The sequence below is a fragment of the Theileria annulata genome, chromosome 2 (genome assembly GCF_000003225.4).
Source record: "Theileria annulata chromosome 2, complete sequence, *** SEQUENCING IN PROGRESS ***".
NCBI classification, from domain to species: domain Eukaryota; phylum Apicomplexa; class Aconoidasida; order Piroplasmida; family Theileriidae; genus Theileria; species Theileria annulata.
In genome coordinates this window covers 1,716,593-1,743,915 of record NC_011099.1, presented here as the reverse complement: position 1 = coordinate 1,743,915, position 27,323 = coordinate 1,716,593, and the positions used below count along the sequence as shown (strand labels likewise).

Genomic DNA, 27,323 nt, shown 5'->3' with positions numbered 1-27,323 from the left:
ACACATTTTAAAAATTCGCCCTAATTTAATTTTTAGAGATCAATTTATGTATGTTTTTAAGAAAATTTAGGTTGAGTTTTATGCTTTCAGATGTCGATTCCACATTACACTCTCTTTTCTCTAAAATTTCTGAACCTGACCTAAATATATTTTTAAAGAAATTAAAAGAAGTGAATACTCTGTTATCACCAAAAGAAGCCGTTTTAGCCTGCAATTACCTCGATAAAATCGCCAATAAACCTAATGAATCAGGCTTTTCACACAGTGAAATATCGCAAATAAAAAAGTCATTAATAAATCACTTTCGCTCCAAGTTATACTTGCTTTCCGACCCAAACCAACTATGTAAAGTAACAATTTTAATATCTGACGGTGGAATATTGACGGAATCCTACGTTAGGGATTTTCTGACTAGGCTTGACAAGCTGCTATGTTCCATAAATTTCGAGGATATTCCAGTCATTTGTGATTGTTTAATTATGCTTAACGCAAGAGGTACTGCCAATTCATTTAATAATTAATTTAGGATATAAAATTGACAACACATGTATAAAATTCTATAACGTTTTAGCTTCAGATAACACTTTGGAGACTATCGACAACTTGTCGTTGTTTAAAGTTTTTGAGTGTTATACTAGTTTAAACATTAATAACAAATTATTAGAGAATAAATTAGGTAGGCTTTACTAGTTTTAACGACGTTTAGTTGCTGAAATCAAGGCTCGAGTAAATCAAAATAAGGTTCCAGAACCACAAATCGTTAATTTAATCAAATCCAACAGTCCTGAAAAATCCAAATTACTCTTTTTAAACCAGTTTCTATTATCAAAACTACTCAATGTTCCTACTAGCTATAAATATAAATATTTAAAAAACAAATAGTTTGTTTGTTTAACTGAATTATTTAGGATAATGAAATCGATTTGATTACTCTAGTGGCCATTTTAAATAACTGTAAACGTTTGAACAGAGATTTTGAAAAGGTTGACCAGATTTACTTGTCACATAGAGACAAATTGAGTCTATTTAGTGAAAAAATTACATTACAATTGAAATTGGACCTCTTAACCAGTTTTGCTAGATTTAGATATAAACCACAATACCTGAATGATTTATTGGAGAGTATTTCTGTTCATTTGGAAGAGCTTAGCTTTGAAGACCTTACTATTCTTTTCGTTAATATTTTTTATTTAAATTTACACAGCGACTCGATAATAGACCATTTTAAAGAAACCTTAAATCACCTTCAGAGTAATTTTTACCTAAATTATTGTTAATTTATCGATTAAAATCCATTAATAAAATACCTTAGGTTTGGAATACAATAATAATTTCACAAAACTACTATTGGCAATGTCTTATTTTTGCATTAATGATCACGGTATCTTTAACAATATACTCTACGAGGTATTTGATTTTGATTTCATGATCTCCAGATAATTCGCAATGAACACAAAATGACTGACCAAGACAAGATCAACCTTCAAAGATTTTACTCAATTTTAAAGTATGGCTTTTAAGTTATTTATAAATACCTATCACAATTTATTTTGACATTGATTTAACAGGTCCGGTTACTCTCACGATAACCTCATAAATTTAATAAATGAGGACATTCTGAAGTATTTGCACAACAACAGTAAATGTTATCAAACCCAGAGAACCAAAGACCTTGACCACATTTCAAACCTGATTACTCAGCTTTCTCACGGAATATACGAACAAGCTAACATTGGGGGATATTACCTTAATTTTATTATCCCCAGGCAAATGAAAAGTAGGATAAAATCTGGTCATTTTGATCCTCAAGAAGGTATACTCACTCTGCTTAACTCTCTTTAGGCATAGGTATAACTATTGCTCAATTTTACAAATCCCAGACAGGTTCGGAAGGACTTGAAGAGACTAGCGAGCACGTATTAATGAAGAGAATATTAAAAAATTTAAATATCAATTTCGTGGAGATCTCCATGCACGTCCTTGAGGGTCTGAACCGAAGTCAACGCCTCGAGTACCTGGCTGCTCTAATTTCTAAGGCATCAGAGCCTAATTTGTCCAATAGATCCAATTATTTTTTTCCTAAAACTAGTAATCTAGTCCATGCTTAATTCATTTTTACTTTATCTTAGCTTTATATTTTCGACTCTAGCTAGTTCTCGAAGTTTCATCGTTCAGTGTATCGTATTCACCAGTCAGATCCTCTCCATCCAGTTGCGAGTCGTAGGTCTTTAGTTCATCCACGTAGTGGTCATTTTTCTGAGTGAAGAGATGGGTATGGGAGAAGTAGTTTGGATGGACTCTGAGTCTGTAAATGTTCTCGGGGTCTTCATCGGCCTGGGAAGCTATTAGTTTAGAATCCACAAATGCTAGTCTGTAGATTATATGCTGCAATTTCAAGTTCCATTCATTGGCTTCCTCTTCTGTTTTTGGAACTAGTATGTTTTCCAAGTACCACTCAATTAACTCATTGTTCAGAATCAGGTTTCCTGTGAGTTCGTGTTCCCCGACTTTGTCCAGAAGCACACTGATTATTGCGTTGTATTTATCCAACCCTATACTCATTGTCATGTTATCGTATGCTTTTCCAGATTCTTGTTCAGCTTCAGCAGCCTCTTCACTGCTTCTTCTGGATGTATCTGGTTGGGACGATCTTGATGTATCTTTAAGGCCCGTGGTGAGTTGGATTGTGGTTTTGTTGGTTAACTTCAGCAGTGAGGACTTAAAAATATCGTAGGCTATCTGAACATGGTGTGACGTGACAAAATCGGAGAACTTTAGCTTGGCAACAGCTTCACTAAGTCTAACCAACGATTCCAGCTGCCTCACAGTCATTCTCAGTGAACGCTTTCCTAGCTGAACGTCTCCATTACGAAGCTCAACGTAGTATTCACTCAGTTTCCTTTTTGCACTATCCTGCATAAGTGGTTTCAGTCTCTTACAAAGCTCAATATACAGTCTTAGTTCATCCAGGTTCATCTCATGTTCAGTATCATTATCCAACGTATCTCTAGACTGGCTCGTTGTCGTTGTTGTCCCTGGGTTAGTTTTACTCATCGTGGATGTCATAGCCGTCTGAGTATATCTCCTGCCTGGGTTAATGTACTTTACGCTTGTATATTCGTCCCACTTTGATAGGTTATAGTAGCTGAAAGCATCCATGTCAGCGGCTGAATATGCCGTTGCACCATCATCTTCGTGGGACATTGACATGGTGTCCAAAAGCATTGTATCACTTGAATTCTGATTCACTAAGTCGGGATTTAAGTTAAGTGAGTTGAAGTATTCCGGGTCTGTGATAAGCGGAGAAGACTCAGCTGTATATTTGTTGTAACGTTCGCACACGTACTCAGAGATTCTCCTATTAACCTGGTTGTTGTTTTCATCAAGGATCGTGTACAGGAGATCGAACCTTGATAAAAGTGGTGATGGTATATTAACGTTATCCTTAAAGCTTTTACTAGTGTCATATCGACCGTATCTTGGGTTACACGCTGCTAGTACTGATGCTCTTGCGTTTAGAGTTGCTTGGATACCTGCCTTACTTATACTTATTGTCTGCTGTTCCATTGCTTCATGGATTGCCACTCGATCTCTTTCGTTCATTTTGTCGAACTCATCTATGCAGCATATTCCTTCATCTGCGTACATTAGAGCTCCTGCTTCAAGTACATAATCGTTGTTATCGTGGTCCTTAAACACTGCCGCTGTTAAACCTGCTGCTGTCGATCCCTTTCCACTCGTATATACTGCTCTTGGAGCAAAGCTTTCCACGAATTTTAGGAACTGGCTCTTGGCTGTCGATGGATCTCCAACAATACACATGTTTATATCACCACGGAGCTTGGCATCTCTAGAGCTCTTATGCACTCCTCCTACCAAAAGAAGCAACAAACCCTTTTTAATCTCGTAGTTGCCCCAAACATTCGGGGCTATTATTCTGCTTAGTCTGTCAATTGTATCTCTGCTACTGCTAACTTCACGGATCCATTCGAATCCTGAGATGTTCAACAGGTCTTCAGCTCTCAAGAACTTTTCATCAACTTCTCCCACTTGGAATGTGTTTCTAAACTGATTCACCACTGTTACGTGGGTTGCCAGGAAACTTAGCTTGTGATTAAGTTGTTTCACTCCCACTCCTCTAATTCCTGTGATACCCTGCGACAACAAAAACGTTTCAAACCTCTTTGCTCCCTGTCTCATTACTTTCTTTGCTACTTCTCCCAACTGTGTGGCGTTTAGCATCGAGGGTATATCCGGCACTACAATCAGCGAACCTGAGATTTGAACTCTGTCTCCTGCGTTTACGCTATCAACAAGTTTATTCCTCATAATCACATCAATGCTGCATGGCATTGCTCCTGTTTCAGCTTCTTGTGCGACTTCTTGTATCCTAATTTTCTGCCAATCGCAAAAGTATGACCGGTCCATCATTAGCTCCCAGTCGCTATTATTAAGGCAGCTGCTAGTTGGGCACTTAGTTGGCGTAGTGTATTTGAATTGCTGGACTATGTCTGTCACAACTGTGCCACATGTTTTGCACCGGAATGTTGCTCTAATTAGTTCTGGTCTAACGTCTGACACTCTCGTGACCTGCCCTCTGATGCAAATTAATTCTCCCAGCATGAAGCACTTGACTTCTCTCAGCCTGAATAATAGTTAGTTGTTAACTTAATCTAGTATATTTTAGCTTACGGGTAAATGATCGTCGGCGTGTGCAAGAACTGCAAATAGAACTTCCTTGGGACTCTGTTTACTGCATTGGAGATCTCATTCACTAAGTTCTGTAACACATCCTCCAACGGTTCTTGCATTCTAAACCGGAATTAGCTTTCATACTTAAAATTTTAAAATGAATAATATAATAACAAAAATACCTCAAAAAATTCTTCACCAAGTATCTATAAAGTTGGACGTTCAGGTTCACGGGCGCATCTATGTTCACGTGCCTCCAACCCATAATATGGTCCATATGGACTGGCAGGACTTCGCTTGAGCTGGACTCCTTAACTACTAGTTTGTAGATGCGCTTCATGTAATAGAGTTCGTGGGTAGAATCTGTGGAAGATAGGAACATTTCATTCAAGGCATCGTCATCTCCATCGTCCATTTCGTCTTCATCCATTTCGTTAGTTCCCGTGTGTACGTACGACCGCAAAAAATAATCGAACACACGTGATATATTATTATCTTGGATATTGGCTGCATCTTCGTCATCGTTGAAGTGCATATTGTTAAGTGAAACTGTATGTTGAATCTGGCTTAAACTTTGGAGCGTATTTATGCCATGACTCAATCCGTCTTGTGTATATTCTGAATCCATTTTTATAATTAATAGAATATTATTAGATCACAATGTTATTGTCTATGTTGTCAAAATCGAGTTATTGAAAGTTACATATTCTAACAAGTGTACACCTTTTATTTAAAAATAAAATGATGACAAATGACATTATATGTCAATAATAAAAATGATCTAAACGAGATGTGTAAAGAATCAACGTCACTCCACAACAAATCTACCACATAAAGGAAATCATGGATAATCCGGGAAAGGAGATTAAAAATTTAAACCAGAAAAAATATTTATAAATATTAACTTAAAAGAGCAGCTTTAATTTAGTTTAACATTATGTGAGTTAGGTTGACACACCACTTGTTACCGCACACCATTGTGAAAGGGGTGTATTTATTCACGTCTATCTTCTGGTAAGATTCTTCATCTGAATTAATTATTTATATTTATATATTATTAAATTACCTGCGAAAAGGAACACCAACATACGGCTCACATATGTTCTTTTCTTCATTGTTTCTTTTGGTTCTTGTATGTGAATAACTGGATATTCATCATGAAAATCTCCAACCCATTTTACACATTGAATATCATTTCCAAGGACCGGATCATCATTTTTACAACATCCCATTGCTATCTCCTCTATAAAATTTTTAATTTTTTAAAGATAAAACTAACTTAAAATTTGTATCCTAGTACTTTCGTTTTTCCATAGAATTTTTGCTCTTTCATGGACATATGTGTTATATATCTTTGCCAAATAGGTAACCTCTTCAGCGTTCCTTGGTTCATTTAACTTTTCTTGCTCATCATTTGATAACTCATCAGGATTTCTTGGCTAAATACTGTTTTATTTTATTAAAATTACCGATAATGCTCCGTCATCTGTTTCAGATTCAACGACCTCATCCGATGTTTTTTGTTTATCTTCATCTGGTTCATCTAAACCAAAAAAAGCCGCAAATGGCGTTCCTGAGCATGCTTTGCATCTGAACATTTTATTCATAACCTTTTTGCGATGTGTAAATTTATATGATTGTTAGACGATGTTAGGAATGTAGTCTATAATTGGTATATGATAATAAAGTTGGCATTGGCCAACTGAAACACTAAATTCCTTTAATATTTAGTTTTAATTAAAAAAATGTGTAATGGTTTATAAGCTTATTTTTATTTTTTTCTGAAATTTTAGACCCCATTCACATGAGCCATATATTTATAGTTATTATACTACTCACGATTGGTAATATATTAGGAATACTATCATTAGAATTTAAAATATTTATGTTTAACGTTCCGTTTAAATTAAAATAAGTTCCCACGCCGGGACTCGAACCCGGGTCGTTCGGGTGAGAGCCGAATATCCTAACCATCTAGACTACATGGGATATGTTATCGCTTATATATTTACATTTATGATAGTTTACTATACACATAAATATGTTATTTACACATAATTTATTTTTAAATAAAAAAATTTATCATGTACATTATTTTTATTTATATCATTTCTTTGGTTTTAAAAAATTCGTATTGTGTCAATTACTATGCCGGATTTACGTTTAATTATTCCGATATCGACTCTCATGTGCCAATACTGGGTTCATTCTACAATAAGTTGTACCTTTTTTATTCCAACACATTAATAAATAATGGAGAAAAGAAATTTGATTACACATACCACCAATTAGATAATATAGCCTCCGGATTGTCATTGTTTACCGACTCGGTCTATGATTTAGATAAGATTCCTAGCAGTACAAAAAACAAACACTTTCTAGGAACTCTGGAATCATGGTGTTACACATTAACACTGTTCTTATTCTATCCTAAGTTTTCAAACGACATCGCATACAAAGACACTAATGTGTACGACCAACTATTCAACAGATGTATGAATTTAAACAAAAATTTCACAAATTATAGTATGGATTTCGACTTTGTAGACTTTTTAAACAACACAGATACTAAACTTGATGATATTTATTTATTTGAGAAATTCTCTCAAATGTGTCCTAGACCATGTTATTTGGATAAGGAAAAACTGGGAAAATGTAACCCAAGTTCTAAATTTTCAGATCTTGATCTGTTAAATGAATTTGTTTCAGACCCGAAATGTTATATTAATGATTTTTTATCACTCGAATGTATCCCGTACTCATACCTTAAGAGGAAAACTGTAAATTCATTCAAGACACTATTGAACCCGGACTCTAATATCGATGTTTACTCAAACAAATATTCTTATTTGTACATGCCAAAGAGAACTGAACTCGAGATTTCAATGGAAGATTTATCGTATCAACTGTTTTTGAAACTATTGAGAAATTGTAACACCAAAAATTGTAACGAAATCAAGAATCTTTTCTCAGTCGTGGCAATAAAAAACGTCATGGTAAAGTTTGTGGTTGGTGAAATCGACATTCATTCCAAAAATCCCCGTGAAAAATTCAAAATTTCGTTTGGCTTAACATTTTATGTTGACGAATTTAGAGCTAAGAATGTTAACCATATCTTTGACTTTCTCATAAAAAATGTAGATTTTAATTATCTTTACGAAGTTCTTCTGGGACCAAAACCTTTGGAATTGGAAAATAAAGAAAATGAAAAGTCCGCTGAGGAAAAACCCACATCATTTAAGGATAGATATAATAAATACATACAGGAAAAGCTAAACAAAAAGATTGTGGAGGCAGACAAAAAACCTTCAGTCTCGGATTTTTTCTCTAATAAATTTGAATTTCTGAACATGAGTGGTTACGGCCAACACAGAGAAGTTACTTTTTCAATGGAGCTAAACCCTGAACTTTTGAAAAGAATAAAGCCGATCAATTCAAAGTTCTACTTTAAACTTACACACATGCTTGATACAAGCGTTTACATAGACAATGATGAATTAGACGGATCATTTAAGCTTCTTAAAGATGAAGTTGATCCGTTCCAATTACCTGTTGATAATGTTCTTGAAGAAAACGGAGTTGGTAGAGTTTCCTTAAAAACACTTAATACACCATTCATTGACATTGAGCAGCCAGAGATGAATTCATCTCCTGTAATTTATCACGGTTTTCTAGTTCTGGACGAATCCGTTTCAAATTTGAAAAGGCTTGTGATCACCCTTACCCTAAACTTGCACACCAGATACATGCATATGCTCAAGTCTATAACACAGGAACTATTTAAAGTTGACAACTTGAGGATCCTGAGGAACCAAGTTGGCACAGACTATTCATTGTCTATAATTTCTCAGCCAAAACTATACATTTTAAATCCATCTACCCACTTTGAGAATGTGCCTCTCGATAGATCTTATTTGAGATACTTGAGGTTCCTTAGGAATATATCTTTCACAAATTTTTCTAGCTCTAACCACAAAATTAAGGAGGATAAAAGATTAAACTCATTGGACAGGACCTGGGTTCCCGTTTTTTTCACTCAGTGCAATAACGTTGGAATTTCTGCTAAAATGTGCCAGGGATACAGAACAGGGTTGGCAATTTCAACCAAAGTCATGAACACTTTATTTTGCAATCCTATATTAAAGGAGATTGGAGGAGACTTTATTGATTCAAGCTGCTATATGTTCTTTTCAGTTCCTGTTGGAAATCAAAACGAATACCCATTTATAAAAAACGTGACCATTTTTACCTTGCTGGTATCCTGTGTGGGATCTCTGATTATGGTACTAAAGTACCTAGATGCCACTCTGAAAAATGTAGACTATGTTAAAGATCACAAAATTTGAAATTAAGTTTGTAACATACATTTACATTATATTATTTATTCGTATCCATACCCTAGTATGTCGTTGGGTCTTTTATAAAGGATGGTGTGATGCAAAGCAATGCAAATACCAAGCGTATAGATAACAGATAGAGCGGAGCCAAGAGTAAGTGCTCTTTGAAACCAGCGATATCTAAGCGATTCCCTACTTAGTCTTCTGTTGATGAAAAAAAATATAAAACCTAAAATCATTAAAAGATAGTTAACAAATACCTAGAGGAGGAAATAAAAATGTTAGAAAAAATACTAAAAGAGGCAGCTCAATTTTTTGTTCGAACAAACGTTTTTTAACTGCTTCCTAAAATTAAATATAAATTATAGAGGTGAATTACTTCATCTTCTTCCTCATCTTCATCAAAATTCTGGATAGAATTGGTTTTAGATAAATTTTCTGATTTGGATTCCCTGCTTGAACGTTTTCTTTCAGTCAATTCTGAATCCATGTTACAAAACAGTATATTTATATGAAATTGAGATTAGAAACTATAATAGAATATACAATTATGTTACAATATATAAAAATAATATATAAAAACTATGAAATTATAATTAGTCAACAACTCTATTACCACTGGGGTGTGACTAGATGTCGAATTTTTTTCATTAAGGCTTTTTTGTATTTTAAATTAATTAAAAAATTTTGTTTTAATATAACATTTGTAATTACATATTTTTTGTAATTTTGTAATGTATGATTTTAATGTAATGCTATCTTCTTGGAAAATGTTATTATTTAATTTTATAATTAAAAGTTTCCCGACTCATGAATTTATGTACGACGAACCCCTTCAGATGAATAAAATACTTTTGTATTCAAGTGAATAATGTGTAAAATAGGTAAATATTAAAATAGAAATGGATGAATCACCATCGCAAACAACTCAAACAAAGAGTTCACCAAACCCTTTAAAGTTCAAAGAGCATGTCAGAACAATAGGAGCAGAGTTTAGGGAAACAGAAGGACCAATACGAAGATTAATAATACATAAAGTAGTATTGAACAACTTTAAGAGTTATGGAGGAGTCACAACCATAGGACCATTTCACAAAAGATTTACATCAATTGTAGGACCGAATGGGTCAGGGAAAAGCAATGTAATAGATGCAATGTTATTTGTATTTGGGTTTAGAGCTAAACAAATAAGATTTGATAAGCTGTCGGAGTTGATCCATAACTCAAAGTACTATTTGAATAAAAATAACGGGAAACCCTTGCAATCAATGAAAGTCTCAATACACTTTATAGAAATTCTAGATTATGACCCCGACGTCGATGATTATGAAGTAATAGAGGGGAGTGAAATGGTTATTTCCAGAGAAGTTTCTTCTGACAACACCTCCAAATACAGGTTAAATGGAACAGTTTGCACACAAAAACAAATATCAAACGCTTTGAAAAGTTTTGGAATGGATTTGTACAATAATAGATTCTTGATATTACAAGGAGAAGTGGAACAGATTTCTCAAATGAAGCCGAAAGCCACTAAACCAGACGAGGAAGGGTTGCTTGAATATTTAGAGGATATTATCGGAACAAATCAGTACTTGGAACAAATCAATCAGGCCTTGGAGAAATATGAAGAGTTACAGGAGCAGTACCAGATTCATTTTAATAGAACAATGGTTACGCAAAATGAAATTCAGGATATGCTCCAGGGTAAGGAGGAAGCAGAAGAGTATTTATCAAAAGAAAATTTGTACCATAAATATAACTATATGTTGACCAAGCATGAGTTGATGGACTTACAAACAGATATGGACAAGTTGACAGAAGAATTGAATTCAATTAAAGGAGAGTTAAAATCCCACAATGAAGGCATTTCTACAGTAGTGGACCAAAAAAATGAAATTTCGAAGAACTTGAAAAAATTGGAGACAGAGATTAATAAGTTTAGTACAAAGCACCGAGAATACGGAGAAGAGTTCAAAAAGCTGTGCAATAGAGACGAGGATTTAAGAATGCAATTGCTACACGAAGTTAAAAAGGTCGAGGAAAAGACCAAGCTGATCAAAACACTAACATCAAAGATCCCAGAACTAGAAAAACAATCAAAAAATAAATTAGAAGAATCAGACCAACTAAAGAAGAAGATACCAAACCTTGAACAAGAATTAGAAAGGGCAGAGAAGGAGTTTGATGAGGTGAGAAAATCCTTGGCGTCGGAAAGTGAAAAATTGATGCAAAATTTGCAACTATATGAAAAGAACCTAGCACCAGTTCAGGAAAAATACGATAAAGTAAAAAATGAATTGGAGTCAATAGAAACTAATTTACAGCTTATTGAGAAGACAACTGAAGAGGAGGAAACCCGTAAACTAACGCTAGAAACAGATTTCAGTAGCACTCAAATAACACTCCAAGCAAACAAGGATAACCTTAAAAACATATCGGAAAAGATTAACGAATGCAGCCAAAAGTTACAGAGAATAATGACTGACCTTTCATCACTGGAGAACAAGATCACAGAAACCAACTCTAAACTAATCAACACCAAAGTATCGTATGAAAGTAAACGTAACGAGGCTGGGCAGAACAAATTCCACAACACAATACACGATTTCGTCAAAAAATTATCCAAAACAAATAAAGGAATTTACGGCACGTTCGGTGATCTGGTTCGAGTCGAGGATAAGTTCGAGAAATCTTTCCTGGCGATCTGTGGCCCTTTTTTGGAGTTTTTTGTGGTAGAGAATCCAGAAGTGGGCACTAGGATATTTACTCAACTCAGGCAAAACAACCTCGGAAAGGTATCCTGCATAGCCTTGTCAGTTATTTCAACCAATCCCAACACTGACTCAGGCCAACAATACGGAAAATACGGCTATCTAAGCAAGTATGTGTTCCCAAACCAAAAGGATGAAAATTATGAAAAGATAGTGAAGTGCATTAACTATTACACTAGGGATGTTTTGGTGGTTCAAAACCTAGATGAGGCAGACGAGGTTTCGAGAAAAACGAATAAGAGAGTGGTCACAATTGAGGGGGAAGTCATAGAAAAAGACGGTCGTATAACTGGGGGAGGGTTAGAAAAAACTTTAAAAAAGTTCAAACAAAGTAAAAAGGGTAAGTTAATAATCTAGTTTACTATTTTGATAATTGAGATTCCATATTCATGCTGATGATTAAATTAGGGCCTAGTTCTGAGCAAAGTGACGACATCAACGCCATATTCCACAAGATGGAGTCTTACGAAATGGAGTTAAAGGCTCTTAAAGAAAGGCACTCTGGGCTTTCAATGGAGAAGGATAAGAACGAACTTCATTTAAGGGAATTAAACTTCACCCTAGACGCCACTAAAAGGAAGATCAGTTCAGACGAGAGTTACCTGAAGGATTTAGAATCTTCTCTTAAATCGCTTAAGAGTACAATTCAAGACCAGGATAACGAAAATCAGATAAAACAACTAAAGAAGAGTCTCCGAGAAACACAGAATAGAAAAGAGTCAACTTACGAAGAACTGGTAAAAAAGCAGAATGAAGTGGATAAATGCCTGAAGGAATTAGAAAATGTAGGAGGAGGTTCATTGACAGCTTCCAAGTCAAAGGTTTCAGCCTGTGAAAAAAACTTGTCGAAACTCAGAAAACAAATTGAAGATTCCAGAGAGCAATATGCAGTTTTGGCTGGAGAATCCCAAAAGTATTCGAGAGATTTAACAAGGCTCGACTCTGACATTCAGCAGCACAAAACTAGAGAAAAAAACCTCGAGAACCAACTTGACCAGCTCGAGGAAGAAGCTTCCAAAATAAACGAATGTCTTATTGAAGTAAACAACAAGTTAAATGAGCTAAAGTCGAGTCACAACGAGCTTACTGAGTCGATGAAGAAAATGGCCGCCCAAATTAAAGAGCATGATATTCTCGTGATTGATCTCAGGCATAAGCAGGAAAACTGTGAAAAGTCCCTATCTCTATTGAAGAACACACAGAAGCAGAAGAATGAAAAGATGAACGAATCTAAGAAACTCTTCTATAATTCCCTAAAATCATTAAAGACAAGTACCAGATCCACTGAATTGTACATTAGCACGATGAAATTGGACACTTTATCCATACACAGCAATAGGTGCTCTAAAACTGACGATGATCTTGTTCCAAAAGATTCAAATTTAAACCATTCTGAATCCTCTGAACTAAATGGTCAAACTGAATTAAATGACCTAAACAGGACAACTGAATCGTCTGAACTCAACGGAGAAGCTGAATTAAATGGAGTAAATGGAATTAATGGAATTTCTGAAGGTAAGGATTTGGTGAAGAACGAGAAAGTGGATGATATAGAAGACCTAATTGAAGATGTTGGAGTGCTGAATAAGAAGGTACAATCACTGAAAGTTCAACTAAACACGGTGCCCAATTTGTCAATAATTGACTCTTTTGTTGAAAAGGTGAACGACTTTTCCAATAAGAAGAAAAATCTGCTAGATATTCAGAACCAGAGAGATGAAGCGAAACTGTTGCACGAAAACCTATCCTTTAAAAGGAAGTCTGAATTTCTGTTCAACTTTGAAATCATAGCCAACAAACTAAAGGAAATATACCAGGTATTAAATAACCCAAATATTAGATCATTTACATTAATCTGAATCAATAACTAGTCTAATGGATTGTATTAGATGATTACACTTGGAGGTGATGCTGAATTAGAGCTGGTCGATTCTACAGAACCCTTTACAGAAGGAGTCCTGTTCTCAGTCAGGCCAGTAAAGAAAAGTTGGAAGCAAATTTATAACTTATCAGGTTAGTTTTATATATTGTTGGTATCCCACTTCCATATGTTTTCATCTTACATTTTAATAGGAGGAGAGAAAACGCTAAGTTCACTTGCTCTAGTATTTGCGCTTCACCACTACAAACCAAACCCTGTGTATTTTATGGACGAGATCGACGCAGCCCTGGACTTCAGAAACGTCTCAATCATAGCCCAAAGCATTAAGGAGAGGACTAAGGACGCACAGTTCATTATCATCTCACTGAGAAACCAAATGTTTGAAATGTGTAACAAAATGGTGGGAATCTACAAAACTTTCGATGTTACCAAGTCCATAGCAATTAACCCACAAACACTTACCAACCAGTATACCGAGGAAAACTCTCAATCATAAATTTTAATTTTGTAATTTTAATATATTTTTTTAAAATCTTTATTTTTATACTTTATCAAGTTATAATGAGATTATTTTTCATCATTTCATTTCCAAAATGATGGACTTATTTGCAGATGATGAGGTGGAAGACTACGAATTAAAAAATAATAACGATCCAAATCAATTCTTAAAATATGAATCTGATCCCATCCCTTTGGATGGCTCCAGAAATTCCATGGACATCACCAGCATAGAAGCTCTAGAGGAACTTGCTGAATTGAACCCAAACCTCATCCTTCCACATCTTCTTCCTCTAAATGAAAAATTATCGGTATGTTTAAATTCATCTTTCAATATATAAAAACCAATTAATTCATATTCTTATTCAGCCTCCACGCGGAACAACCCATGATATATTCAACAAAGAGTATGTTTCTAACTTATTTATAAAAGCTAATCTATTCTAATTAAAGTAAACTATAAAAAATTTCTAGAGGAATACAACTTATGCACGTTCAAATGCCTAACACTCTTCCTGCGATAGATAGGGAGCTAGAAATTGGAGGTAAGTTAAAATTGACATCTAAAATTCAATCAGAAAGTGAAAACAAAACAGATAAAAAGGTTTATGAACCATCTAAACTCGAATTTTTACCTTCGGGGCAGCTCGGAAAGCTGAGAATTCATAAAAGTGGGAAGATAATGTTACACATTGATGGTCACGAATTTAATTTCCTAAGAGGAAATGGTTCTACATGTAATCAACAAGTCGCCTGTCATTTGGAGCAAAATAACGAGTTTCTTTTCTTGGGGAATTTACACAATAGATTCGTCGTCTCTCCAAACCTCTCATGCCTCGGAGCGAATCAACACACATAGATTTGTAAAACTAATATACTAAACTATTTTGGTCATTTGATATGTATGTGTTAAATAATTCTATAATTTTCATGTTTATGAGGATAACTAAAGAAGGAAAGGAAGAATAAACGATTCCAAAAGAAAAAGTGAATTGTAGTGAATTTGCTGGAAATAAGAGGTGAAATAAAATTATAAAAAATAAACTTTGTGAATAAAATAAAATAAAATAAAAGGAATGTGTAAAGAATTCAAGAATTAGGCAAGAATAAACAGAAAAGAATTATATGACTAGGATAGAAGCAGAAAGGACCAAACTGGGCATAACCATGGAAGACCGCATAAATATCACAGGTGAATCATTTTAAGAAGGATAAGAGAGGAGCCAAAGGAGATCTCGCACGTGATTCAATAGTGCAATGGTGCTTGTTAAGTCGGTGGGGTAATATATTTGAGAAGCTAATAATACACATACACTTTTGTTTGTTAATCAATTATTATGTATTATAATATTGGTTCAACTAGCCAATGTGCAGTTATAGGAAGTCAAACTTGTAAACACCAATCCGATTCATAACCTCATTGACTATTTGGTAAGCCCTTATTTAATGTTGTATTTCTTCTCTAAAATAATGCTAATTATTCACTAATAATATTCTTATGCTATTTCACTGTGAAGAATACCTCATTTTTCCTATTTTCCCTATTTTTTGATTTTATTCTTACTGTTGTGTACCCATCAAATGTTTACATGTTATTTTTCTAAAACTTTGCATTCTGTTTGTATTTGTTTTTTTGGCATTGTTATTATTTAATCTTTTAAATTGTAGTGTTTGGTTTATTTTCTCTGCTAACTCATATGTGCCTATTTTCACTATGTCTAATTCTTCCACAAACCATCTTAACATTTATTTTTAGATTTTCACTCTTTTATAATTGATTTCAAAACACCTCCCCATGTAATTACCCCTGTTACCATATTTTTAATATCCAAGAACATTTCGGCATCTTGTCACACCGATACACTTCAATTTTAACTGTTTAACCTGCATTTTAATAAACCCCGGAACATTTTAATCGTCAGATTCCGAGGGATCCCCGATTTGTTAAATTCTAGAGATTTTAATTGTAAGCGTTATTCAATTAAGATAACGACACATGACTGATAAGAGTAAATCAGCACCCGCAAAGGGAGAAACAACACCTCCCAAAAACTCTCGACCGACGCTCTTCAATTTGCTCGAGGTCCTGGCAAACTACTCAATGACAACACCGTCACAAAGACAATGCATCAGAGATATAGTGACGGAGTTCTTGGCCAATAAGTTCGAACACTCAAAGGTGTATTCATACATAGGAGCAGTAGTAGGACATGATAGATTACACGCAGTAATCAAGCAACTGGAAGCTGACCCAGATCGATCACCATTGCCGGATCAAGATGGATTGATGAAGATAGAGTCAGCATTTAATTTGACGAGGAATTATAAGACGTCAGGAACAAATGGAGATTCAACAGCAAATAAAGATGAAATCTTAAGATCAATTCGAAGAAACCTGAGTAAAAAGTGCGAGTTAACGAGGTCGTCGAGTGTTAAAACAGCATCAGCTGGAGTTTTGTTACAGAAAGCATGCTGGCTGCCAATTAGAAGAACACTAACAGCGGGTCCACTTTACGGCCACAGCCTGATTTGTATAGGGAATAGAGCATATATACTGGGAGGAAGTAATGGAAGGAACCAAGGGTTTAACCTTTCAAAAGCACACCTGATAAACCTGCTTGACTTCAGTAGTAAGCAGATCATGTTAAGCGGAGAAGTACCAACACACAGGGAGGGAAACTCGTGCAATGTAGCAGTGCTCAACCAGTCCCATTCGGTGGTTTTGTTTGGAGGTTTCAATGGAGAGGTTTTCTTCAATGACGTGTACCTGTTGGACCTAGAAAAGCGCAGATGGAGTAAGAGAAATCCCACAGGACCACTCCCAACACCAAGAGACGAACATTCAGCGCTGATATATCCACCAAGGTGTGATTTAAAAAACACAAACACATCAACGGAAAGAGTTTCGTCAGATACAGGTGCAAGTGAAAGAGGCGCGACTGAACGACAAACTTCGGCAAATTCCTCATCAGAGACCCTTAACAACAGTCAGATGGACCCCCAGGAAAAGGATGGCCAGGAAAACGTCTCTAGTCAGAGGAGCGTTAAGAGTGTAAAGGAAGGACCTGTAGTATACCTGTTTGTGTTTGGAGGAAAAACCGGACTACTGAACAAGTTCAAGTGTTTAAATGATATGTGGGCTTATAACGTTATCGGTAATTACTGGACGATGGTTGAAACAGGAGAAAGTAAACCATGCCCAAGGTTCGGAGTGTGCGCACTTTGGGCAGATGATGAAACAGTATGTGTATTTGGAGGAGAAACGAGTTCACCAAATGGTTATGTGGATCGTTCAGAAAGAGTCCTGCTGGATGATTTGTGGATGTTCCATCTTAACCCGTTAAGTACATCAAAGCGTTTAACCCCCACTAACACGCAGTCATCCACCACGTCATTGACTGAAACGGCAGATGACTCGCAGTTGGACAACACAGATAAATCGGATCGCAACGGTGAGGTGAAATTGTCAGGAGTGTGGGTGCAAGACTACTATGAAAGAAACATAGGACCACGCTCCCATTACAGTAGTATATTCATAGCCCAGAGGTGCAAAGAAGCTAATACAGGAGCACCGAGGACGGTGGAGAGACTAATGTTTTTGACAGGTGGATTAACATATCCACCAGGTAATAAGAAGGTGGTGGTGGCCAGTGACAAGCTATACTTTTACTTTTTCAGCCAGAAGAGGTGGTACTCATTAAAGCCGAATTACCCGAGGAACTACATAGGGGAGCCGTTTGAGCCCAGACAACTCCACGTGGCCTGCTTCTTCGAAAAGAAGAACATACTCTTCCCAGGAACAAAGCCCTCAGTACCATGCATCTTCTTCCACGGCGGATTCCACAAAAAGCAGATCCTCTCCGATTCCTGGGTACTTTCCCTGACGGGAGAGGACCTCTTCTTCAAGAACTCGCTCCTCTCCACCGAGACGAACAACAATCCAAAGATGGAGCTCAGAATGTACCCGCCATGGTACTACAGAGAGTCACACTCACCGTCTCTGCTCTGGGGAATGTGCTCAGTACAGAAGTGGGTATTTGGAGCACTGGCACACCTCGTTGACAACTCGCTTAAAGATACAGTGAGCAGCACGAACCTGAGTATAAAGTTCGAGCCATCACCGAAGGGCGAGGAACTGATGCTTTCGGTCCAGGATGACGGGAATGGACTCGATTACAACTCAATGAATAGACTCCTGAAGCTATTTGGCAGGACATATAATAGCTATAACACTTCAGATGACCCAGATTCCAGAGTGGGAAAGGAGGAATATGGTCTAGGATTCAAGCTAGCATACGGGAGGTTGGGAAACAGTGTAGCAGTTATGTCGAGAACACACGACTCGATTGGAATAGGAATGTTATCACTGGACCTTATGTGCCAATGTGAGTCGAGAGAGATGGCAGCCCCAATGTGTATGTGGAAGTTGCCCAGTAAGGAATTGATCAGCAGAGATGGGCCGTGTCTTATAGACCAAAGACATCATCAAAGACTGCTCATGAGTTATTCCCCATTCAACAGTGCGGCACTTCTCGCGGAACAGATTAACGTGTTAGGAGTTAACCCAGGAACAAGGCTACTTTTTTGGCAGCTTAGAGACGACCTAGATTCTCTGGTACTAGAGGACGGAACACTGCTTAGTTCAAATCATACGCATACTTTCGGGAACAGACATGACCAAAATGAAGATGAGACAAATAACGACCACCATGAAGTTGGAAGTGTGGTTTACTTTAAGGATCAGGTGATGGAAGGTGGAGTCGTAATGGACTCAAATAACCCATCAGGAACTAAACCAAAACCAAATGGTATGACGTCACCACCACCAGAACTTGTTTCTGAAGAACCATCGAACAATGTTTCTGATGAACAAAGGAATGAAGTGCATGAGAATGCGGTTGACGGAGATATGAAGGTAGAAGAAAAACCTAAAGAGGAAAAGGATGCTGGATATAACGAACAAGAAGCTGGATTTATTGATAAGTTGGAACAATTGAAAAGTTTGATGGGATATACAGGAGCATGGTATGAAGCATTCCCACTTTGGAAGACAGCAAAGTATTCAATTGACTACTGCCTCCCAGTATACCTGTACTGGCTACATTTACACTCCTCTTGCACACTCTCAGTACAAGATGTTCAACTAAAGCCAAACCCAGTACATGACCACCTCTTTGAAGGAAGTAAATCCGTGGATTTGGACGATATCGATCTACCATCACGAATGGAAGCACTAGCACAACTAAATCAGAGCACTACAGACGTTGATAATGATCTAGATAGAAATCAAAACGGAGAAAATTTCAAACGTGTTCGAGAACCGTTTAGTAGTGCTCAGGAGGAAGAAGAGGCAGTTAACGCCAAAGTAACCAAGTTCAACAACGCAGTTGATGTTGAACAAAACTCTTCACAAAGTGATAATAATATGGATAAACTTAACCAAAAGAAGAAGGAACCACAATGCTTGGGAACAATGGCAATGCAAAACGCACAAAATAAGGAACAACACGGGAAAGATATGTCAGTTGAAGAGTGCTTCCTTGACATGCATAACCACTTGTTGGGAACAAACGTGTTAGGTGAAATCAACAGTGCATCAGGTTTATCAATGGACTCCTACAGTTGCGGAAAGAACACATGCGGATACTGCGGAGTCTCGCCAATAGGAAGGTCTCTCTCAGGAGGTGAGACTCTTTACTCCTTTCTCAGAGCTAAACTTCACAAGTCTGTACAACTGCCATTTCTATTCCACCCGGAAGATCATGCGCAAGGCGCCTTTGCACTCATTGGCTTTCTAAACTACCCAACCAATTCAATGTACCACTCATCTTCAAGCGAATTCAGCTTTGACAAGGCCTCAAATTCCAGCGTGTCCTCAAATTTCGGACCACTTACCTCTCCAGTAAAGAAACCACTAGCACCAACCTCATTTGTCATCACAGAGCCGCCAGATCCTCAGCAATCAGCAGTGCCAATTACCTCAAGCCCAACCAAATCAAGAAAAGGTAAAGGACCTCGAGGAAAGGGTGCAAGCCAGTTGCAACCAGGTTCTACACCACAAACACCCTTGCCTAAGACGACACAAGTGATATACAGCGGAAGCATGTCCTCTGAAAACTTAGTACAATTGTCATCATCCGAGATGGAAGCAAAGAAAAAGGAATCAAAGTACAAAACAGGGCATCCGATGTTTTTAGGAGTGGGTGCAGGACCACAACACTACTCGTCTGAAAGGTCATCTTCTAACATGTTTTTGGGAAACCAAATGCCCAGAATGCAGCCAGAAGATCGAGTTTGTGAAGCAGGAGTACTCCTGTACTATAAAGGAAGACTGATACGCAGACTTGAAGGTAACTTCCCAGCAGCAATGGATGAACTGGAGAGCGCAAAACTGCCTCCAAAAGCAAGTCTTTTTAGAGGAAACATGTATAGATTTGCACTAACGGCCATTATAAACGTGCCGAACTGGCTAGTACCATCAATAACTAAGCAGGAGTTTATCCACGAAAACAACCGGGTGTTCCTTACCTTTAAGGCTAAGCTCATCAGATTACTCTCGGAGTACTGCAAGGTTTGCATGGATGAGCATAAGAGACATAGCTGGTACCTGGAAAAACTCAAACAAATCGTCGACTACGATATGGCCAACCAGACGACTTTGAACAATTACATGAACAGGCAGGATGAAGTTGAGGGTTTGGATGACGAGGTCGTGCCCTCTTGGAAACTCGCAAACACCGAGTCCAGCCAGGAAATCACAACCCGTGAGGAGTCTCTCAACGAGGAAGTCGCTGTTCCCAACGACGACGAAGTCAACATGTCCTCCAAGAACTTGAATTTAAATCATCTCTCCGCCGTAACTACTTGATTTTTCTCACCTCTACCATTTTTAAACCAATAATTTCATCTCATCAATTATATATGTAATTCTATTACTATAAATATATATATAAATTACAATAAGAATAAAAAATACATAAACTTATTAATATAAGCTATAATGAGTAGTAAAAGTTAATAAATTGGTTTAGGGGCAAGTTTAGAGCTGAAGTCTCAGAAACTTACATAGAATTACTCCATAGTGAAAAATGGATAAAAAACCAAATGTGTAAATTGGAATGGAATCTAGAAGGTTGACTAATATTAGTTAAATGAGTGGAAGGCAGAAATGAGTAAAAATTATGTAAGAAAATGATTATAAAGGTGGAAGGCGGAAGTGGGAAAGCCCAAAAAACCAGAGAAGGTTTTTAAAATAAAATAAAACATCTAAAATTGGATTCTAAAGGTGAAATCATGCAAATGATTCCTCCCTACACATTGCATCAAAAGTGCAACCTATGCAGAATCACAGGAGGGTAAGAAAAGGCATGAAATTAAAAAATAAATTTAGAGGGAAACTTCTTTAAAATATCGGACATGAGGAAGTAGGCTAAACATCAAAGGAAGTCCGAAAAAAAGAATCTCGATCTTTAGAATGTCCTCAGTAGTGTTGAACGACGAGGAACTCAGGTGCTTCCGCACAAAAATATGCAATAATTTGGTTAAGGGGAGATGCAATTTCAAGGAATCTAGATGTATTTTCAGTCACAACACTATATGTACTAGAAGATGTCCTCTATATCTATCAAACACTTCGTTCATCAGGTACATTCCACTTTTCTGTTCTCATGTGGTCTTCACTCAAAATTTCAAGACTGTAAAATCTAACTGTCCTTTTGGGAATGAATGTATTTATTCTCATTCGCTTGATGAGATTTTATATCACCCTCAGTTCTACAAAACTATAACTTGTGAACATTATCTAAAGGGGGTTTGCAAGCACATTTTTTGCCCATTTGTTCATGAGGATTCCGAGAGAAGACAAATTAAACACTATAAGCTCCCCTTTACAAATAATCTATACATTCCTCCAAATAAATACATCACTGTAGTGGATACTATTAATCAGAGGTCGGGTTCAAAGAAGAAGAGTGACTCAGACAGTTCCACCACTCACAGCACCGGTCAATCTCCTGGTTTAGTACCTGAGAATAGGACAATCAGTGATGCCGAATTACAGGCTGATCTTAACATTTTAAGGGGAATGTGTACTGAGAGTGGTATGCCTTACGATTTCAAGGACTACGATGATTATCATCAGACTCGCCGTGTTTCAAACTATTCCAGCAGGTTAAACTCCATTGACCAGCTTTTATCTCAGCTAACTACTACACTAGATGATTCTTTCATGACTAAGGAGATGTTGTACGAGTCGATAAAGGGTCTTCTGGATACTCCTAGGGTTCCAGGTGGATAATTCAGGGAATCCCATACACAAAAATGAAGATGTAAAATTTATAAAGGAAATAAACGATGTTATTTAACCATAATACATTAACCGTATTGATTTAAAAGAATTTTCCTAAAGTTGTTAATTAAGGTTTATAAGCTTACAAGAACTCTGGCGTTGCAAATATTTGACGTCCACCGGAGATTGGCATTTTGGGGAAAACGTCTGTAAAGAAGTAGTAAATATGTCCAACGAAGATCCCCAATAGATTTTCGTTAAGCAAATAATCTGCCATATAGGACAATATAGCCAAAATCCTAAATTTAATACACAATAATACATTTAATATTTGTTAATATTTAATAGTATTTTAAATAGGTAGTTATGTTTAAAAAAATTTACCATGGTAGATAAGGGGCTGGAACCGATAGAAATATGATACCCACTCTACTATATGGGTTTTTCCTTCCCCAAATATATGTTAAAATATTAATCATGGTTCCACCATAGAACATACTATGTCCAAATATTTGAGCCAACGCCTAATTACGTTTATCAATTGATTAACTTACTAATAACATTGCTCCATTACAAATTAGCATCCACAGAAAATCTGCTGGTTTGTTATGCATTGTTACGCTTTCCAATGAGCTGCAGTAGTGGATCCTAAAATTCATTTTTAAATAAAAATCTTACAAAACGTATATATTCCAGAAAAATATCATCCCGAACGACCCGAAATACACAAAACATGTAATTAATCGCCAAACTTCGCCCTGAAATACCAACGTCCAGCTCATATATAGGTTTAATGGGCTAATAATATCCAAGGAACATAATATCATCAGAAAGACTGACGTCGAGAGGTAAATTCGGGTCATGAATGGTATAGGTCCTATTATGGAATCCATTTTAGTATGTTTTGTATATTTTAATTTAAATTATTAGAAAATTCAACGGTTTTATTCTACATTTGAAGATACAAATACAAAGTTGATGTGAATCCGTTTAGATCCATATCGAATTAAAATTTATACTATATGATATTTTAAAATCTATCTAAATATCTATTAAGGAAATTTCAGGATGTGTATGTTCATAATAAAATATTTTTTCTCATCAACGACACCACACGGTGTATATTTCAATGGATCCTGATTCTAATTTTAATATTAAAACATTATTTCTCTTATAAATAATATATTAATACAAAATTCATTCCAATATATTATTTTTTAACTCCAATTCCCTTGTTTCAGTTCAATTACTTCAAATGAATAGTTATTTTTAAATAAAACTCCTCCCTCGTCACCTTCTTAACTTATTTTCACCCTTAATTACACTCCATTTAACAGTTTTGTTCTATTCTTTATTCATATACATAATTTTAATCTTGATAATTATTATTTATCTAGTTTTCGTATTCATGGATCCATGTTATCTATGCCAGTATGACTTAATTCCCGAAATATACACTATATTCCTGTTTTAAACATGAATATTAGCCTAAAAACATCTTTTAATTCTAGTATCAGTTAATTGTATTTGTTATATAATAGTTACATTGGTGATTCAAAGTGATTTTGGAACTCAAATTGAATCTTTTGAACATTTCTAAATATGTTTTAATCTTACATAATAACTATTTTTACAAGAATATGGATAGTTTGTCATTTTACTGTCTTTTATTATTATTACTATTGAATAAACTGGCGTATTCAGGTATATTGTCTTGAGTTTGAATAAATACTTAGGGTTTGTGGATAGGGACAGGGTTAAGTACTTTAACCAATCCAGACTAAGGGGTATTTAAAGACAACTAAATGATCTTTCTTAGCTTTAAAGACTGCCAAGAAATCACTGGAACTGGACTGTAATGGTCTTGCGATAAATCTTCTCAGCGTCCAGGTGACTTGTAATGGCAAGGTGATATCTTTAACCTCACATTTTTTGGATGAATGTGAAAGCAAGCCTTTTTGTACCTTGGACTTAGGGTGTTACGACGGAATTAGTAATTCAACAGTCCACTACACTTGTAGAGGTAACTGATTACTTAAATAATTTACTGTTATGGTTTAATCTTACAAATATTTAATCTACCTAATTATTGTATATAGGGCTTGATGAACTGGATATAAACGACAAGAAAAGTATGTTCCTAAAACATTGACTCTTTTCAGTAAATTCTGCCTTTTTTCGTGACAACTCTCTTGCTTCTCTTCGATGCGGTTTAAATAGGTTCGTTTTTATTTCTTCTGCTTTTTACATTCACCACTTCTCTGACGTCAACGCTGGGAACGACGGCATCACTGATGAGGTGAAGAAGGAGTGTGACTATGGTCAAGCTTGCAGTTTTATTCCAAAACTACTTCCTGGTCTTAATAAAGCCTACAAGGACTCTTATGTTTACATTACTTTCTCTTGTATTTTGGGTTAGTTTCTTCTTTTAATTTTCTTTAGATAAGTTTGCTTGTTCTACTTTGTATTGTGAGGAGAATTCTACTTGTGTTGTCAAGGGTCGTCTTCCTCCTGTCTGTGTCTGCAATGACGGTTACGTTATGAAAAATGGCCATTGTGTTAAGAATCTTTCTGTCAAACCCATTCCCATTAACCAGAGGCCTTCTTGGGAACTTTGGCGTGGTGGCATTCCTGATGCTCTTGGTAAACTTAATACTTTAGCTTCTAACGAGAATAAATTGAAGTTACCTCATTCTAAGTCTGGGTTTTCTGAAAATCAAGTCAATAGAACCAATGCCCAACTATCCAACAGGGTCAATACAGAATCTAAAACGGAGTCTGAATCAGAAACTCAATCTAATGAGAATGAGCAAGAGGCTGAATCGAATAAGCAAGAATCAGAAACTAGTGAAAGTGAACAAGAACAGGAATCACAAAATGAAGGTGAAAGTGAACAAGAACAGGAATCACAAAATGAAGGTGAAAGTGAACAAGAACAAGAATCAGAATCAGAATCAGAATCAGAAACTAGTGGGAATGAACAAGGTGATGCTGTTGAGTCTGATAGTGCAGCAGTCCCCTCTGACGAACTTGTAGATAATTTAGATGAGAAGGGAGGTAGGAATCCCCCAAACCATCTACAAGGTAACCAAACTATGAAACCAGACCTGATAATAAAGGCCTGTTTTCTTAACGCTGACAGGTAAAAGAATAACAAAAATATCTACAATTAGGATAGTTGTGTTTGAAATATCATGCAATAATAGACCATGTGAATACAGATATAAGGAGTGTTACAACATTAGCAATTGACGCTTGTGAAAATGCAAATCGAACGACTACATATATTCGGCAATCTACAGAATAATTATACTTTACGCAAACACAGATACATAAAATAATTGAATAAGTGTATGGAACTTACATCTGCAGGCATTTCTTCAATCTGTGTATTGTAATAATTTTCAATACTTTTCATTGTTTCCATATCCTGGTGTGTAACAAAGTTAATTGCTACGCCCTTCCTTCCAAACCTTCCAGAACGGCCAATTCTAAAACAACATTATATTCCAATTATATACAATTTTAATGTTTTTAGTATATATGAGTTTTAATACCTGTGAATGTAGTTATCTGGTGACATTGGTAAATCGTAGTTGATAACGAGTGAAACTTGTTGAACGTCAATACCTCTTGCAAGGAGATCGGTTGTAATGAGTACACGGGTTGATCCTGATCTGAATTCGCGCATAATGAGGTCTCTTTCCTTTTGGCCCATATCTCCATGCATACTTGAAACTGTGAAATCTTTTTCTTGCATTTTCAGCGTTAGGTAGTCGACTTTCCTCCTGGTATTGCAGTAGATAATTGCTTGGGTGATGGTAACTGATTCATAGAGGTCGCATAATGTTTCGAACTTGTACTCCTTATCGATCAGGATGTAGAACTGTTTGATACCCTCAAGAGTTAACTCGTCCTTTTTGACAAGTATTCTTTTGGGTGACCTCATGAACTTTGTTGTCAATTCTAAAATTTCGTTGGGCATTGTTGCACTGAAAAGTGCGACTTGGATATCCGGTGGAAGTCTCTTGAACACTAAACATTTATTAGTCAATGTAATGAATAATTAGTGAAAATAACTAGTATATGTTGAACTTATAACATACCATCTTGGATCTGGCCTTTAAAACCGCGTGATAACATTTCGTCTGCTTCGTCTAGGATAAATAGCTTCATCTTGTCTGTCAACAGTGCCTTTTTCTCTATCATGTCGTAGACTCTTCCTGGTGTTCCAACGACCATGTGTACACCTGCTTTGAGCTTGTGGACATCGTCACGGACCACAGTTCCACCTACGCAAGCGTGGCACTGTACCTTTAGGTAGTCTCCCAACGCCAAAACGACCTATATGGGTTTGTGTAAATCTTGGCTTACCTTTTGAATTTGTTGTGCGAGTTCTCTTGTTGGGGCCAATATTAAAATTTGACATGACATGACATCGTAATTAATGATCTGGAGAGCTGCTATACTGAAAGTTGCGGTTTTTCCTGTACCAGATTGGGCCTGACCGATAGTATCGTAATTTTCGATTATGGGTTTAATGCCACGTTGTTGGATTGCTGAGGGTCTTTCAAAGCCATAGGAATAAATTCCTCTCAATAAGTCTTCGTTTAACTTGAGAGCATCGAACGAATCTACAACTTCATCATAATTTGATTCCATTGTAAAATTTCCGTTTGAATATGAAGACTGATTTGTTGAATCTGAGTCTGCCATTTTTTATTAGTGGATATTTGAAAATTCGGAACGGTTTTAATCTAGAATTATAACTTTTGAAGATTCCGCTATCTAAAATCTTAGATCTAAACTCTATTCTCAGTTACAAAAAAGATATGCACACCAATTATAAAAATGAT

General features: G+C 36.2%; 12 protein-coding genes across 12 annotated transcripts, besides 12 other annotated features; 7 read left to right on the top strand and 5 right to left on the bottom strand.

Moving 5' to 3' along the window:
• Nucleotides 1-50: 50 nt before the first annotated feature.
• TA16075 (uncharacterized protein) lies at nucleotides 51-2,108 on the top strand (the record flags this gene model as incomplete). The annotated part of the gene is made up of 8 exons (XM_947506.1): nucleotides 51-495; nucleotides 527-676; nucleotides 707-840; nucleotides 909-1,272; nucleotides 1,313-1,407; nucleotides 1,437-1,507; nucleotides 1,569-1,813; nucleotides 1,843-2,108. 8 exons carry the CDS (start codon nucleotides 51-53, stop codon nucleotides 2,106-2,108), a joined length of 1,770 nt encoding a protein of 589 aa, XP_952599.1.
• A 37-nt stretch (nucleotides 2,109-2,145) lies between these two features.
• TA16080 (replication licensing factor, putative) lies at nucleotides 2,146-5,320 on the bottom strand (the record flags this gene model as incomplete). The annotated part of the gene is made up of 3 exons (XM_947505.1): nucleotides 2,146-4,645; nucleotides 4,693-4,812; nucleotides 4,875-5,320. The coding sequence occupies 3 exons, from the start codon at nucleotides 5,318-5,320 to the stop codon at nucleotides 2,146-2,148; spliced, it is 3,066 nt and encodes a 1,021-aa protein (XP_952598.1).
• A 296-nt stretch (nucleotides 5,321-5,616) lies between these two features.
• Nucleotides 5,617-6,299, bottom strand: TA16085 (uncharacterized protein; the record flags this gene model as incomplete). The annotated part of the gene is made up of 4 exons (XM_947504.1): nucleotides 5,617-5,720; nucleotides 5,759-5,935; nucleotides 5,972-6,131; nucleotides 6,162-6,299. 4 exons carry the CDS (start codon nucleotides 6,297-6,299, stop codon nucleotides 5,617-5,619), a joined length of 579 nt encoding a protein of 192 aa, XP_952597.1.
• Nucleotides 6,300-6,608: 309 nt separating this feature from the next.
• Nucleotides 6,609-6,681, bottom strand: a tRNA.
• Nucleotides 6,682-6,776: 95 nt separating this feature from the next.
• Nucleotides 6,777-9,038, top strand: TA11430 (uncharacterized protein; the record flags this gene model as incomplete). The annotated part of the gene is made up of 1 exon (XM_947503.1): nucleotides 6,777-9,038. One exon carries the CDS (start codon nucleotides 6,777-6,779, stop codon nucleotides 9,036-9,038), a length of 2,262 nt encoding a protein of 753 aa, XP_952596.1.
• A 35-nt stretch (nucleotides 9,039-9,073) lies between these two features.
• On the bottom strand, nucleotides 9,074-9,519 carry TA11435 (uncharacterized protein; the record flags this gene model as incomplete). The annotated part of the gene is made up of 3 exons (XM_947502.1): nucleotides 9,074-9,258; nucleotides 9,290-9,374; nucleotides 9,409-9,519. The coding sequence occupies 3 exons, from the start codon at nucleotides 9,517-9,519 to the stop codon at nucleotides 9,074-9,076; spliced, it is 381 nt and encodes a 126-aa protein (XP_952595.1).
• Nucleotides 9,113-9,181: a sequence feature (2 probable transmembrane helices predicted for TA11435 by TMHMM2.0 at aa 49-71 and 92-114).
• Nucleotides 9,242-9,258: a sequence feature (2 probable transmembrane helices predicted for TA11435 by TMHMM2.0 at aa 49-71 and 92-114).
• Nucleotides 9,290-9,341: a sequence feature (2 probable transmembrane helices predicted for TA11435 by TMHMM2.0 at aa 49-71 and 92-114).
• A 412-nt stretch (nucleotides 9,520-9,931) lies between the features above and the next one.
• Nucleotides 9,932-14,178, top strand: TA11440 (smc protein, putative; the record flags this gene model as incomplete). Its single annotated transcript, XM_947501.1, has 4 exons — nucleotides 9,932-12,140; nucleotides 12,209-13,617; nucleotides 13,690-13,813; nucleotides 13,874-14,178. The coding sequence occupies 4 exons, from the start codon at nucleotides 9,932-9,934 to the stop codon at nucleotides 14,176-14,178; spliced, it is 4,047 nt and encodes a 1,348-aa protein (XP_952594.1).
• Nucleotides 14,179-14,275: 97 nt separating this feature from the next.
• On the top strand, nucleotides 14,276-15,039 carry TA11445 (uncharacterized protein; the record flags this gene model as incomplete). The annotated part of the gene is made up of 4 exons (XM_947500.1): nucleotides 14,276-14,491; nucleotides 14,550-14,587; nucleotides 14,655-14,725; nucleotides 14,759-15,039. The coding sequence occupies 4 exons, from the start codon at nucleotides 14,276-14,278 to the stop codon at nucleotides 15,037-15,039; spliced, it is 606 nt and encodes a 201-aa protein (XP_952593.1).
• Nucleotides 15,040-16,176: 1,137 nt separating this feature from the next.
• Nucleotides 16,177-21,048, top strand: TA11450 (uncharacterized protein; the record flags this gene model as incomplete). Its single annotated transcript, XM_947499.1, has 1 exon — nucleotides 16,177-21,048. The coding sequence occupies one exon, from the start codon at nucleotides 16,177-16,179 to the stop codon at nucleotides 21,046-21,048; it is 4,872 nt and encodes a 1,623-aa protein (XP_952592.1).
• Nucleotides 21,049-21,371: 323 nt separating this feature from the next.
• TA11455 (uncharacterized protein) lies at nucleotides 21,372-22,476 on the top strand (the record flags this gene model as incomplete). The annotated part of the gene is made up of 2 exons (XM_947498.1): nucleotides 21,372-21,423; nucleotides 21,665-22,476. 2 exons carry the CDS (start codon nucleotides 21,372-21,374, stop codon nucleotides 22,474-22,476), a joined length of 864 nt encoding a protein of 287 aa, XP_952591.1.
• Nucleotides 22,477-22,553: 77 nt separating this feature from the next.
• TA11460 (uncharacterized protein) lies at nucleotides 22,554-23,360 on the bottom strand (the record flags this gene model as incomplete). The annotated part of the gene is made up of 5 exons (XM_947497.1): nucleotides 22,554-22,581; nucleotides 22,614-22,766; nucleotides 22,852-22,991; nucleotides 23,022-23,115; nucleotides 23,146-23,360. 5 exons carry the CDS (start codon nucleotides 23,358-23,360, stop codon nucleotides 22,554-22,556), a joined length of 630 nt encoding a protein of 209 aa, XP_952590.1.
• Nucleotides 22,679-22,732: a sequence feature (5 probable transmembrane helices predicted for TA11460 by TMHMM2.0 at aa 12-34, 49-71, 91-113, 133-155 and 162-179).
• Nucleotides 22,751-22,766: a sequence feature (5 probable transmembrane helices predicted for TA11460 by TMHMM2.0 at aa 12-34, 49-71, 91-113, 133-155 and 162-179).
• Nucleotides 22,852-22,904: a sequence feature (5 probable transmembrane helices predicted for TA11460 by TMHMM2.0 at aa 12-34, 49-71, 91-113, 133-155 and 162-179).
• Nucleotides 22,962-22,991: a sequence feature (5 probable transmembrane helices predicted for TA11460 by TMHMM2.0 at aa 12-34, 49-71, 91-113, 133-155 and 162-179).
• Nucleotides 23,022-23,060: a sequence feature (5 probable transmembrane helices predicted for TA11460 by TMHMM2.0 at aa 12-34, 49-71, 91-113, 133-155 and 162-179).
• Nucleotides 23,148-23,216: a sequence feature (5 probable transmembrane helices predicted for TA11460 by TMHMM2.0 at aa 12-34, 49-71, 91-113, 133-155 and 162-179).
• Nucleotides 23,259-23,327: a sequence feature (5 probable transmembrane helices predicted for TA11460 by TMHMM2.0 at aa 12-34, 49-71, 91-113, 133-155 and 162-179).
• Nucleotides 23,361-24,107: 747 nt separating the features above from the next.
• Nucleotides 24,108-24,170: a sequence feature (Signal peptide predicted for TA11465 by SignalP 2.0 HMM (Signal peptide probability 0.999, signal anchor probability 0.000) with cleavage site probability 0.733 between residues 21 and 22).
• Nucleotides 24,108-25,719, top strand: TA11465 (uncharacterized protein; the record flags this gene model as incomplete). The annotated part of the gene is made up of 7 exons (XM_947496.1): nucleotides 24,108-24,171; nucleotides 24,204-24,254; nucleotides 24,287-24,490; nucleotides 24,567-24,599; nucleotides 24,630-24,872; nucleotides 24,910-25,609; nucleotides 25,641-25,719. The coding sequence occupies 7 exons, from the start codon at nucleotides 24,108-24,110 to the stop codon at nucleotides 25,717-25,719; spliced, it is 1,374 nt and encodes a 457-aa protein (XP_952589.1).
• Nucleotides 25,720-25,745: 26 nt separating this feature from the next.
• Nucleotides 25,746-27,183, bottom strand: TA11470 (eukaryotic translation initiation factor 4a, putative; the record flags this gene model as incomplete). Its single annotated transcript, XM_947495.1, has 5 exons — nucleotides 25,746-25,763; nucleotides 25,832-25,958; nucleotides 26,025-26,502; nucleotides 26,574-26,811; nucleotides 26,842-27,183. 5 exons carry the CDS (start codon nucleotides 27,181-27,183, stop codon nucleotides 25,746-25,748), a joined length of 1,203 nt encoding a protein of 400 aa, XP_952588.1.
• Nucleotides 27,184-27,323: the final 140 nt, after the last annotated feature.